This window comes from Zingiber officinale, chromosome 10A (assembly GCF_018446385.1).
Source record: "Zingiber officinale cultivar Zhangliang chromosome 10A, Zo_v1.1, whole genome shotgun sequence".
NCBI classification, from domain to species: Eukaryota; Viridiplantae; Streptophyta; class Magnoliopsida; order Zingiberales; family Zingiberaceae; genus Zingiber; species Zingiber officinale.
Genome location: NC_056004.1, coordinates 72,939,840 through 72,952,844, shown reverse-complemented (window position 1 = coordinate 72,952,844; position 13,005 = coordinate 72,939,840). Strand labels below are relative to the sequence as shown.

At 39.2% G+C, this 13,005-nt stretch overlaps 2 protein-coding genes across 4 annotated transcripts; both read right to left on the bottom strand.

Annotated features, from left to right (window-relative positions):
- Nucleotides 1–3,508: 3,508 nt before the first annotated feature.
- On the bottom strand, nucleotides 3,509–6,122 carry LOC122027448 (myb-related protein 2-like). Of its 3 annotated transcripts, none has more exons than XM_042586415.1 (6): nucleotides 5,814–6,122; nucleotides 5,537–5,741; nucleotides 5,377–5,453; nucleotides 5,227–5,284; nucleotides 4,993–5,164; nucleotides 3,509–3,578 (listed from the first exon to the last, which is right to left on the bottom strand). In XM_042586415.1, exons 1-6 carry the CDS (start codon nucleotides 5,853–5,855, stop codon nucleotides 3,524–3,526), a joined length of 609 nt encoding a protein of 202 aa, XP_042442349.1. In that variant the 5' UTR covers nucleotides 5,856–6,122; the 3' UTR covers nucleotides 3,509–3,523. The 3 variants fall into 3 exon arrangements, with proteins under 3 accessions (XP_042442349.1, XP_042442350.1, XP_042442351.1); XM_042586416.1 differs by having other exon boundaries at nucleotides 4,993–5,080; nucleotides 5,814–6,120; XM_042586417.1 differs by lacking the exon at nucleotides 4,993–5,164 and having other exon boundaries at nucleotides 3,517–3,578; nucleotides 5,814–6,117.
- Nucleotides 6,123–6,496: 374 nt separating this feature from the next.
- On the bottom strand, nucleotides 6,497–12,158 carry LOC122026703 (uncharacterized protein At4g15970-like). The gene is made up of 3 exons (XM_042585431.1): nucleotides 12,146–12,158; nucleotides 7,004–7,218; nucleotides 6,497–6,916 (listed from the first exon to the last, which is right to left on the bottom strand). The coding sequence occupies exons 1-3, from the start codon at nucleotides 12,156–12,158 to the stop codon at nucleotides 6,497–6,499; spliced, it is 648 nt and encodes a 215-aa protein (XP_042441365.1).
- Nucleotides 12,159–13,005: the final 847 nt, after the last annotated feature.

The following is a 13,005-nucleotide window of genomic DNA, read 5'->3' as shown; positions in this document are numbered from 1 at the left end:
CAGGATTTGAGGACTTAGAACAACCAAATTATGTCTTTAGATTAAAAAAGGCCCTATACGGACTAAAACAAGCACCTAGGGCTTGGTATGAACGTCTGTCCAATTACTTAATATCAAAAGAATTTAACCAAGGTCAAATAGACCCAACCCTTTTCGTGAAAACCTTAGAAAACGACATTTTTATAGCCCAAATTTACGTTGACGATATTATTTTTGGTTCCACAAATGGTATCAGAGCCCGGACTGCCAGAAGGTTTAACCACCGACTGTGCACAAGAGCTATGGTCTGATTGAGCCATGTTGGTACAATATTGACCTCGAACAAAGAAAGTGGGGGCTCCTATGTTTGGATCAAGAGGATCAGACACTAGGCAGGAAGTCTTAGTTGCGACTAGGCAATGAAGTCCTAGTAGGTCGGGTGGACCGAGGGGCAGGAAGACTTGGTGGGTCGAGGATCGGACGTGGGAAGCCTATGGTCCTTTGTTTGAGGGGGTATTGTTGGGGTTGCAAGGTTGCAAACATAGTCCCATATTGAAAACACATGGGAAAGATCATGGGTTTATAAGAGAAAAGATATCTCCATTGGTATGAGGCCTTTTGGGTAGAGCCCAAGAGCAAAACCATGAGGCCTTAGGCCCAAAGTGGACAATATCATACCATTGTGGAGATATCTAAATTCTTTTCGATCCTACAATTGGTATCAGAGCAATTACTTAATATCAAAAGAATTTAACCAAGGTCAAATAGACCCAACACTTTTCGTGAAAACCTTAGAAAATGACATTTTTATAGCCTAAATTTACGTTGACGATATTATTTTCGGTTCCATAAATTCTAAATTTCTAAAAGAATTCACCAAACTAATGGAAAATGAATTCGAAATGAGTCTGGTAGGAGAACTTAATTTCTTCTTAGGTTTACAGATTAAGCAAACTAAAGATGGAATTTATATTTATCAAACTAAATATGCTAAGGAATTAGTTAGAAAATTTGGCATGGAGAACTCAAAAATAATTAATACACCAATGGCTACAAATGCTAAAATTGACTCAGACATAGAAGGTAAATCAGTTGATTTGAAATACTATCGAAGTGCGATAGGAAGTCTACTGTACCTAACTGCGAGTCGACCAGACATTATTTTCGTAGTAGGTATGTGTGCACGATACCAATCTTGTGCAAAAGAGTCTCACTTAACGCTTGTCAAAAGAATCCTTAGGTATGTTAAGGGAACCCTAAATGTAGGACTATGTTACCCTAGATCTGGCACCCTTGACCTAACCGACTACTCTAACTCAGACTATGCCGGATGCAAGCTAGACAGAAAAAGCACAAGTGGTAGCTGTCAATTTCTAGGATAATGCCTAGTAAGTTGGTCAAGTAGAAAGCAACACTGTGTTGCTTTATCTACCACTGAAGCTGAATATATAGCCTTAGGTGAATGCACATCTCAGTTGCTATGGATGATGCATACCCTTAAGGACTATCAACTGGAGTATTATAAAACAAAAATCTTAATTGATAATATAAGCTCAATAAATTTAACAAAAAATCCAATCCATCACTCAAGGACTAAACATATAGAAGTAAAGCACCATTTTGTAAGGGAACACGTAGCTAAGGGTGATATTGAACTCAACTATGTTGAGTCAAAATCAAACCTAGCTGACATCTTCACAAAGCCCTTACCTGAACTTGAGTTCAGATCACTTAGAAGACAAATAGGAATGTGTTGGGTAGAGTAGGTATTGAGTTTCAAATCTGTTCTACTTGATTTAAAAATAAGGTTTTAAAAAATTCTAGGAAAAGATTGTTTTTAAAATTCCAGTTTTACTAGATTTTTGAAATATGGAATTAGCTTAGGCTCTACCCAAGAAATCCTGTTCTCCTAGATTTAAGCCAGAGCATCTCACAAACACCTAGGTATACATTGCTTGTGCTTGAAAAACATAGAATGGTGTGAGATGCATAGGGTACAGCCTGGACTCAAGAATGCTTATTACTGTGCATCAATATGAGTCTGGGCGTTAAATACCTTATTAACAGTAATCAAGTCAAGTCTTCCAGCCTTAGTCAAATCTAACTGGACTAAATGACTTAACTTGACTAACCAAGCGAAAGTTGCTGCCCTCTAGGCAATCAGCAAGTAGCTAAAGGTTAGACAGTTAGTGAAGGAAATGAGAATATTAAGCATGCTAGGGCTCTGATATCCGATCAAAACTAATTGATTGTTATTTAACTGGACTTATGCATGGACTTAGGGACCAACAAAATTATTTGAAAAATACTTTGAAAATTAATTTCAAAATTATTAGAAAAATACTTTGAAAATTAATTTCAAAAATTATTTCTCAAACTTAGAATTTAGAAGAAATTTTGTTAGACTTTAATGTTTACAGGAAAAATTATTTGAAAAGCTAAGTGTTTCCTTCAGTACTCATTGTTTTTTCTTCCCTCTCTTTATTTTTTGATATATGGCAAAGGGGGGAGAGTATAAGGAAATTCAAAGGAAACTAAAATTCAAAAATTTAAAACTAAAATTCAAAACTAAAATTCAAAACTAAAAGAAATCAGTTTAAGGGGGAGCTCCTATTAAGGGGGAGCTTCAACGTGCTTAGGCGTTATTTATGCTTGTACTCATTTATATTTACCTTTATTGCATTTATTCACTTAACTTTGAATTTTGGTTGCCATAATCAAAAAGGAGGAGATTGTTGGTGCGGGAAGCATCCGACGATCGAACCTTAGTTTTGATAATGGCAAAGGGATTCAAAGTTAAGTTTAATTGTTATCTAATGTGTATGACTGAGTGTTTCAGTAAAGTCCTAGCTACGGTTAGGCAAGGAAAAACCCTACACTACAACAAAAACTGCAAACGACAACGGATATTATCCGTTGTCGTAGGGTCAAAAAACCGTTGTAACTGAGGGCGTTGTAGAATGTATTGCCCTACGACAACGGTTTTGAATCCGTTGTCTTTGTAGACATTTGACAACGGTTTTTATCCGTTGTTGTATATATGCTCAAAATTTGGCTACGAAGGATACGACAACGTTTTAAAACCGTTGTAGTAGACTCTTTTTACAACAGATATAAACTGTTGTGGTAGATAATATTTACTCGTTTTGCTTTTTTTTTACAACAATTTTAATATATTTTACAACGGATAAAACCGTTGTCTTTTATCACTTTTTTCAAAAAAAATTCGTTGTGGTTTACATAGTTTTTACAACATTTTTAATTGTTGTCTTTAATGTTCATTAATATCAAACAACCAATCTTATTTTACTATAAGCAAACTACCAATACAAAACTAAATATTTACTACATTAAATCCAAAATAAACATCCATATATAATTCATCTTGTAGCCACACATATACAAAAATATACAAAATGAGTTGTTACCCATCAAAATACACATGTTCTCCATTACTGTTCTCCATATACATTAAATCACATGTTTTCCATTTGCTGTTCTCCATATGGCTTTTAATTTACAAATTAGCAAGGCAAGCTACATCCTAACAAAGTTCACTTCTTGCATCAAAAAAACTCAAGCCTCGAGAATTGCCCGACCTGCAAAAGAAAAATTCAACAAAACTTATAAAATTCCAGAATTTCAGATTATAGTCCACATGACAACATGAATTCCTGGAAAACAAGCAATACAAGGAAACATGTCATTTTATACTCGAAGTTGCATGTTTGAGGTGGTTATAGTCAAAATTACTATAAATATGACTACCAAAGAATAAGAGCAACTAAAAAACTACTTTCATCCAGTTAGGGAAAAAACAGACAATTGTAAATTTTCCTCCTTCTCTTACGTTTTCAACTAATGACTGGTTTAAAGAGGATTTTTTGCAACTTTATCAAGTTTTACATTGACTCAAACTTATGACTACCCTTGAACATAATCTTTGAGTATCTATTTGTACATGTTGCAGAACTGTTAGCCACTGCTAGAAGAAATGAAGAAACTCTTCCAACTAATGTACTCCATGTGACTCAAGGAGCCTTATCGAAATATGGTTCTAATAATAATAATAATAAAATCCTCTCTCAATCAGCTGCATTCATGAGTAACACATTGGAAGAGGAATATCAAGGCTGTGTCTGAAAGGAAAAGAACTCTAGTATTCACAAAATATTGGCATGAAAAGTGAAACTTAACCATATTAACCTGCCACCTCAAATTCATACTTTGTATTCCTAGATGCCCCTCAGATCAAGATAGCTAAGATGACTTAATCTGGAAAATCATTTCAAAATTAAAGTCATTCAAATATGAAACACACGAGATTAATTGCACAGATCAACGTTTATTACAAATTTTCAATCTTTCCTAAAAAATTTCACACGTATATTGGTCGACTATTAGCCCAGTGAAACCACCAATATGCCACTAAGTGCAACTATCTTACCCCCACCTGATTAGGACAAGGTTCCAAAATTAAGAGAAACCAAAATCTAACTCAAAAGGCCAGAAGGGAAAAAAAAGGCGATGAAACTTTTGTATTAAATGCGATTGTAAAAAGAAAAAATAATAAATTATAGGATTAGATAAGGAAATTAAACTAGCAAATGAAACAAAGACAGATACAAAAGGTCATCATCTAACAATTCACAAAGAGATAACTTCCACATTGTCAGACCTTGCATAATTTAGAAACAACTAAATAAGCTACTCACACAACCCAACCATTATAAATTTTGGACCACAAAGAGAGACAATAAATAAGGGAAATGTCAACTAATTTTGCTCATGGTAGAAATGCAAGAATAAAGTATTGAGCAAAGAAGATAGCTAGCCGTGAACAAACAAATTATTGGCACTAAGGAATCAAAATCAATAAGTCATGGAGTCACAAACAAAGTGTTCAACCATCTTTTGAAGTCTAGTAATTTATACCTAGTAATGAATATAGTCTAGTACGCAATCTGCCCATTCGGATCGCACTTCGTCAAAATGAGTGATGCGAAAACTTACCACATGTAAGCAACCAGACAATTAGTAGATATTGGCTCCAACTCATAAAAAGGTGTGATGTCTTCAATGCTCACTAGCAGTTCGTACTCTTTGTCAAAGAAATCATAATAAAAAACAATTGATATACTTTTTTCGGGGCTGTTCAAAACAAGCATAGAGTAACAACCTACAACTGCAGCATTATGTATTAGCTTGCAAGCTCATTATGTTTGATAAATTTGGATTTGCTCTTACCATTCTTAGTACTTCCCATGTTTGCTTGAGGTTGAAGATTTTTGCTAAGTCTGTACTTCTGCAATTCAAGAAGAGAAGCATAGTCTTCAAATATAAAAATGAATAAAGAAAAGCTAAGGAAGAAGAATTAAGGAATTAGTTAGTCAGGACCTGAAGATGGCTTTTTAGGTGATACAGTGTCAGTCCAGGAATGCCCATGAGTCTCATGACTGCTTTTGGTGTTGCCTCTGCATTACACTTAAGCAAGTTAGTTTGCTATCATGCAAAGTATGTTGCCTTGGCTCTATATATATTTTTCTTGTATACTTACTGTCTGCTCCGCCAAGTTGATTAACTGCTTCTATGAATTTATCATGGAGTTCAGGTCTCCACTTCAACCTTGGCTTTGCATCAGTTGATAGCACTAGTCCCGATTCGTCTGGAATGCTCCCCCATTGTTGCAATAACAAATGCCTCTCTGGAGGAAATGCTTCCCTAGAAGAAACGACGTTGTTGTGGCCTTGATGATACATCTTCTGCTTGGTAAGAAATAGTATGCACATCAATCATCAAATAATAGCAAAGATTTCCCTTTTCCTTTTTCTTACCTTATCTATTGTTGCCTTTGTTTCAGGTAATCCTATGCACATCAGATCTTTGAGTAGCTGAAACTTGTCGCTTTAGATTCATCTACTTCGTATTTCTGGAATGCCAGGACATGCACATCTATGATCTATCATTTTCCCAAAGGCTCATCTACTTCTCTTGCAGCTAAAGGATGGTACAAAACTCTTTATAAGCCAACTGCAAAAGAGAATTTGGAATTATTTGAATAAAGCAGTTAAGTCGATCCGATCTTCAGAGAAACCCAAAAAGAGATATTGTCCTTCCTTTAATATGGACCATGTGCTGGAGCTTTAGTTTTCAATTCATGAAGTTAAAGTTTGCACTCATTCTGCATAAGAAACTTTTTCATGGAACAACTTTAACTAGTCGCATCGCATGTGCAGGAGAATAGATCCATAAATATCCATTCGCTTTCATAAAAGGCCTACTAAAGAAAAAAGAAGCATATACTTGTGAAGAGAATTTTTAAACTTGAAGAGAAAAATAATGGCCTTAGTAATCCATCAAATAATGTCTTCTTTTTTTTGTTCCTTTGTTTTTGTTGTTTAAGGGATAGATATGTTTTGATTGCATAGCCAGGTAGGTATGAATATTGGAAGCAGCACCAAGTAAAGAATGTTTGGATGGTAGAAGATAAATGAGAAGGATGTTTTTTTTTTCTTTGCTAAAAGTTGCCGCTAATGGTGGGATCCGTAGATGGAGAGGTTGTCGAACTCACCGAGAAGACGAAGTCAAAGCCTTTCTCCAGCACCAGGCGCAGGAAATCGAGCCGCGCCCACATCATGTCTAAGTATTCTGGCGAGTTGAACACCTTCTCAGCGGAGAAGTCTACCCCCTCGAACTTGAAGTCTAAGCAGTGTTGGTGCACGACGATGCACCGCGCATATGCCTTGTCGTCCACGGCGATGATGACCAGGTGGTTCAGCAGCTCTCTTGTCCTGTTCCTGATGCGGAAGCTCTCCAGGAACACGTCCAGTACAGATCCGGGCGTGGACCAGAACACATTCAAGGAGGTTATTATCACCGCATTGTCCGCGGTAGCAGCCGCTTTCAGGACCCTCTCCAACCTCATTTCCTGGCTTTCCTGTCATCGTAGTATCATCATTTCGTCGGAACCCTAAAAAGGTATCTTTCTTTTCTGGGAGGGAAAAAAAACAGAGGCAACACTCACTGTCGCATCCCGTAGAACAGCAGGAGCAGGGCTCGCCAGTTCATACTGCAGCTCCGGCGGGGGATATAAACTCGTTGGCGGAACGGAAGCCGCCAGCTGCTGCTTCGGGAAGACAGGATAAGCATGGATGAAATCGACTCGACGGGAGGTCGAGGAAATGAAAACCACAGGCGCGGTGGCACGGTAGAGGAGGGTGACCGAAAGGGCGACAACCCCTACAAAGAGCAACGGAGGCGGTATGAGGAGAGGGAAAGAAATATGGCTAGGGTTCGGGAATGCTAAGGGGAAAATACGGCGCCGAAAAGATATTCAGGGAGGGAAAGCAAAATTGCGCGCGAGGAGAAAAAAATACCAAAGTCAAATTACAACGGTTTTTTCAAAACTGTTGTCGTAGTCGCTAAAAACGCGGATAAAGACAACGGTTTATAAAACCGTTGTAAAAAGTGTTGTCGTTTTTAAAAAAAATCACTCAATGACAACAGTTTTGCCAAAACCGTTGTCTTTTATATTTAATGGGGAGTTCAAAGACAACGGTTTTGGCAAAAACCGTTGTCTTTCAGCAAATACGCAACGCTTTCTCTTAAAACCGTTGTCGTAGGGGTGTTGTCGTTTTCAGTTTTTGTTGTAGTGCTAGGGGGTGGTAACCCTAGGTAATAGGGGGTGGTAACCCTATGCGGGAAGTCTTGGCGGGTCGACGCTTTGGGCAAAAATCCTAGGGGGTGGTAACCCTAGGTTAAAATCCTGGTGTCGCGAATCGGGTAGAAGTCTGGATGGGTCGAGGACCGGACATCCAGCATGAAGACCGGAAGCATCGGGCGCTGAGCAAAAGTCCAGTCGATCTGAAGGATCGTACTGGAAAAAGGTAAAATATCCTGAGTGGAGTAGGTGAGGACGCGTTCCCCGTAGAGGGAACAGTAGGCGTCGGGTCGACCTAGGGCTTCCGGTCGAAAACCCGAAGTCAGACCCGGACAGTCTGGTGACTGTCAAGTTTATTTATATATATTATCTTTTGTGTTCTAACTCTGTTTTGCAGGTAACTAACAGTTTTATGCAGAGTTAGAACTGACCGGGATCGGTCGACCGAACCTTAGATTCAGTCGACCGACCCTTAGATTCAGTCGACCGACCCTCCAAGCTACCAGATCAGATCTCCAGAAGTTGGACCGGGGTCGACCAGGGATCGGTCGACCGGACCTCAGGATCAGTCGACCGAACCTGGGATAGGTGTCGACTGGATCAAGCTGAGGTGTGCGGGTCAAAGGAGACTGATCGGTCGACCGGACCTTGGGATCAGTCGACAGAACCCTGGGATAGAATTTGACCAGATCAAAGCGGAGCGAAAGATCGACGGATCAGATGCGGTGGAGATCATCTGATCGGTCGACCGAACATGAGGATCGGTCGACCGATCCGCTTCGGGTCAAAGTTGATCCCGAGACATGGGGATCTAGATCAGACCTTACAGAGCTATAAAAGGAGGCCTCGAGGTGCAGCTCAGATATCGAATTCCTAACAGAAGTTCTGTGCTCTTGTGTGCTCCGTACGCTTCAACAACGCCCTGCTGCTACAATGAACTGAGACTCCAAAGCTCTTCTCTTTGCTTGTTCGTTGGTATAACTTTCTTATTTGCACTTAACTGTAATTGCTTCTAGATTGTAATAATTCTGAATTTATAGTTGTTGCGCAAGTAAAGCGATCAAGGATCGCGGGCCTTCGAGTAGGAGTCGAGCTAGACTCCGAACGAAGTAAATTGATTGTGTCTTCTGTGTTTTGCATTAACTTTCCGCTGCGTTTCTACTCTATGTCTTAAATCGTTAAAATAGCCACGAGCACTATTCACCCCCCCCTCTAGCGCTTTCGATCCATCATTGCCTAGATAGTCATTGGCCCACACAAATCAGAATGAACCAATTCCAATACTTCTTTGGCTCTATACCCCTTTTCCTTAAAAAACCTTTTGGTCATTTTTCCTTCCAAGCAAAACTCGCAGGTCGAAAATTTTTCCACTACCAATGAACCCAAAGGTTCATTGGCTATTAACCTTTGAATCCTACTCAAGTTAATATGGCCCAACTTTAGATGCCAAAGATATGCTTGGTTCATTTTCGAAGGTTGCTTTCTCTTATTAGAATTAGAAGACGTGTTATTAATTTCCATTTGTTGCATCGTGGGAGTTATTGGATTAAGAGTATATAAATTGTCAACCAACGCACCAGAACAGATAATCACCCTATTTTTCTTGACAACCACTTTGTCATCAAAAGAAACAGAATATCTATCCATAAATAATTTAGAAACTAAAATCAAGTTCTTTCTAAAACATGATACGTAAAGACAATTTTTCAAAATCAAAGTTTTATTCCTATCAAAAGATGAATAAACATCTTCCACTGCAACAACCGCTACTCTCGTAGCATTACCCATATAGATGGTGATCTCCCCTTCATGTAGTCGTCGAGTTTCCTGGAACCCCTGCAATGAATTGCAGACATGATCAGTGGCTCCCGTATCTACACACTAGGTACCGGTAGATAACATCGCTAAACATGTTTCAACAACTAATGAATAGGATATACCTTTATTGTTCCTGTTGTAGTTCAGGTGGAACTGCTCTAAACTTTTGGGCAACGTTTGGAGAATGATATCGACTTGGGTTTCCCCATCGATTTCAGCTCCAAGGACTTCTATGTCATTCAAATGAGTCATCATCTTGAGGATATGATCCCTCACGGGTGTCCCCTCAGTCATAGTGGCCATCATTAAGTTTCTCATGGCCTCCTGCCTGGCAGCCCGATTCTGGTGTCCAAAGAGTTTCTTGAGATTGAGCATCATGTCATAGGCAGTGGGTAGGGCCTGATGCTGATGTTGCAGCACATTTGACATAGAAACCAAAATATAATACTGCGACATCCCATCTACCTTGACTCATTTCCTATGTCTCTCTATCTCCTCTTCACTAGAATCCTTATCAGACACGCTAGGACAGACCTCAAGAAGTACGAACTTGTATTCTTCAGCAGTTAAGACAATGCCCAAGTTTCATTTCCAATCAATATAATTTGGACTAGTAAGTTTGTTTTCTTTTAAAATAATGGCAAAAGGATTGAAAACCATTTTGAAATCTTCAGAATCACAAAATAAAATATTTGGTCAAAACTTTAGAATTTAAAATAATATTGATTCCTCAAACAATATAATTTAGATTCACCAACACCTTAAAACACCGTGAATTTCGTATGCCACGATAGTGTGGATGTATACTAATTCAAATATTTATAAGAGGAGGTTTTACCCATTAATTTTATTATCTTGTCAACCTAACTTTATGATAAATAAAATTAATAGTTAGTTCATCTTCGGTCACATAAATAATAGCAGTGACTCCGATGGGGAGGATACTATTAAATGCGCCTAAGTATATACCATTACTTGATACTTAGTCCATTAGTTAGGATTGTGCCCCTTTAGATGGAGAAGACCACACATACCTAAATAATTTCCTATAATCATCCATAGAGGAAGTTTGATCTAGTGATCCGCAAACAAACTCATCTGATATGGAGGAAGGCACTTAAAGCCAACGCGCAAGTTTGAATGCATCACTTACAAATCAGTAATGGAGACCGTGGAATTTATTTAAATAATCTCTCTCCTAATTAGTTATTTAAATTTAGGAATTTTAACATGCACACACATCACAGCACACACATCACATCACACACATCGCAACATATAAAAATAGCATATAAAGACAATAAATATGAAAATAAAATTTCCAACTATTATGGCCTCATCCAATGCTGTCCTCCAATATGTCGGCTGATACGGCTTATGAAGAAGGGATCTATTTTTCTAGTAAAGAGGGAAGAGAGGACTAAGCGAACAACGATGTTCATATAGGCACGGCGAGTGAAGACCGACCGAACGGAAAAAGCCGACCGAACGGAAAAAGCCGACCGAGTATCTAAGTTCGGCTGGCCTAGACAGGACGAGCCAAAACAGCCGGTCGAGCAGAAGAGGCATATGGCCTCATAGCAAACAAGGCACAGTGTGCTCGACAGGTAAAGATCGACCGAGCGGAAAAGTCGACCGAGTATCTAAGTTCGGTCGGCTGAGCCAGAACAGCCGGTTGAGCAGAAGAGGCATAGGGCCTCATAGCAAACAAGGCATAGTGTGCTCGACAGGTGAAGACCGACCGAGCAGAAAAATCCTACAAAGTATCTAAGTTCGGCCGGCCAAGATAGGACGAGCCAGAACAACCGGTCGAGCAGAAGAGGCATATGGCCTCATAGCAAACAAGGCACAGTGTGCTCGACAGGTAAAGACCGACCGAGCAGAAAAATCGACCAAGTATCTAAGTTCGGTCGGCCAAGACAGGCTGAGTCAGAACAGCCGGTCGAGCAGAAGAGGCATATGGCCTCATAGCAAACAAGGCACAATGTGCCCAACAGGTGAAGACCGATCGGGCGAAAGAGGCTGACCAAGCCTCGCACCGTTTGACTTCCCACAAACTCTATCATATATAAATCATACGAAAATACTTTGTGATTATATGAGAGCTTAACTAATTTGGCTGGAAATGTCTTCTAGAAGCTTGTACAGGTTTGCTAAACGATAAAGAAGGTACATTTGGGGTACGATAAAGATTCCTTGAACTATTTTCACAAGCAGTGCTTACATCATCTCATAACCAACTTCAACAAACCGGGGTCCACCTCATGACTGTGGAGGTCAAGTGAGGCGGTATAAAAAGTGGAATCCTCTCCACTAGCCAGGCATCCAATCATTCTGACACAACTCAAACCCTAATTTTCATCTTCTTCCAGATTACTTCCTCTTTTCGCTGAAAACTAACTTGAGCGTCGGAGGACCTAGCTAGGGATTCCCACCCCGGTCTTAGGTCACTAACGCTTTGGCGGTTAGTCTCATTGTGTGCAGGATCGCGGGGTCATCTCATCCATCAGATTGCTAGATCTCTACTGATCTTGGGAGTCATCGCACCGGCGTTCTTTTCTGGAAGGTATTATTCATCATATCCGCTTTGGTCTTCTTGGATTGGTGATCTTATCTTCAAGCGCAAGTGAGGTCTGCTGTGGTTTTTCAGATCCTCCCTTGTTCATCGGTATCAGAATACGCCATCACCCATCGCCGCCATTACCCATTACCGCCCAGTGCTTCACCTCGCAAGCTCTCGAACAGGATCAAATTTGGCACCGTCTGTGGGAATCTTCACCTGAATCTGAGACTTCGTGATGGAGGACGCTGGAAAAACCAATACTATCACCATGACTCGGGAAGATCTGGAGTTGCTCATCAACTCCAACATCCAAAAAGCATTGCAACAATAACAACAACAAGTGAATACTGGTGGTACATTGCCAGTGACGATGAATCCATCAATTTCCACCACAGATCGACGGAGAAACAAAGGTTTGGAAGAAGAAGAAATTGCTTACATAACTCCAGCTCCTATTTCACCCACTCGTCATCCCCAAACATTCTTCCGCACTCCAATGGATCAAGGAGGACGGAAACCTAAGCTTCAGTAATGTAATTTTTTTTATTTAAAATATAAAAGTTAAAATAAATTTTATGTTTAGGAAAACTACTGTGATGCGCTAATTCGGGTAAGCATGGAGTTGCTTTAGAAGATAAATAATCAAATCAAGCTTCAAATTATATGTTAGTCCTCCTGCTATAAATTTACTATTTTTCATAAACTGACTAATGATCCTATATATCATATTGTTTAGAGTTATTGTAATCCTTTCCTCACTAGTAATATTTGGTGAATCCAAGAAAAAATTTGATTTCAATGATCAAATTAACTTACTGGTTTATCTTCGTTGAGTGTAATTCAACATAAGAGTGTTAAGTTGTCATCTAAGTAAACTTCTGTATCATTCGCCACAAATGTAGGCCCATCTTAAAGTTACCGTTCCTAGGAAAAAAAAAACATTAAGCCTTTAATATTTTTTTAAAATTTTCTTTGACCCGTTTTT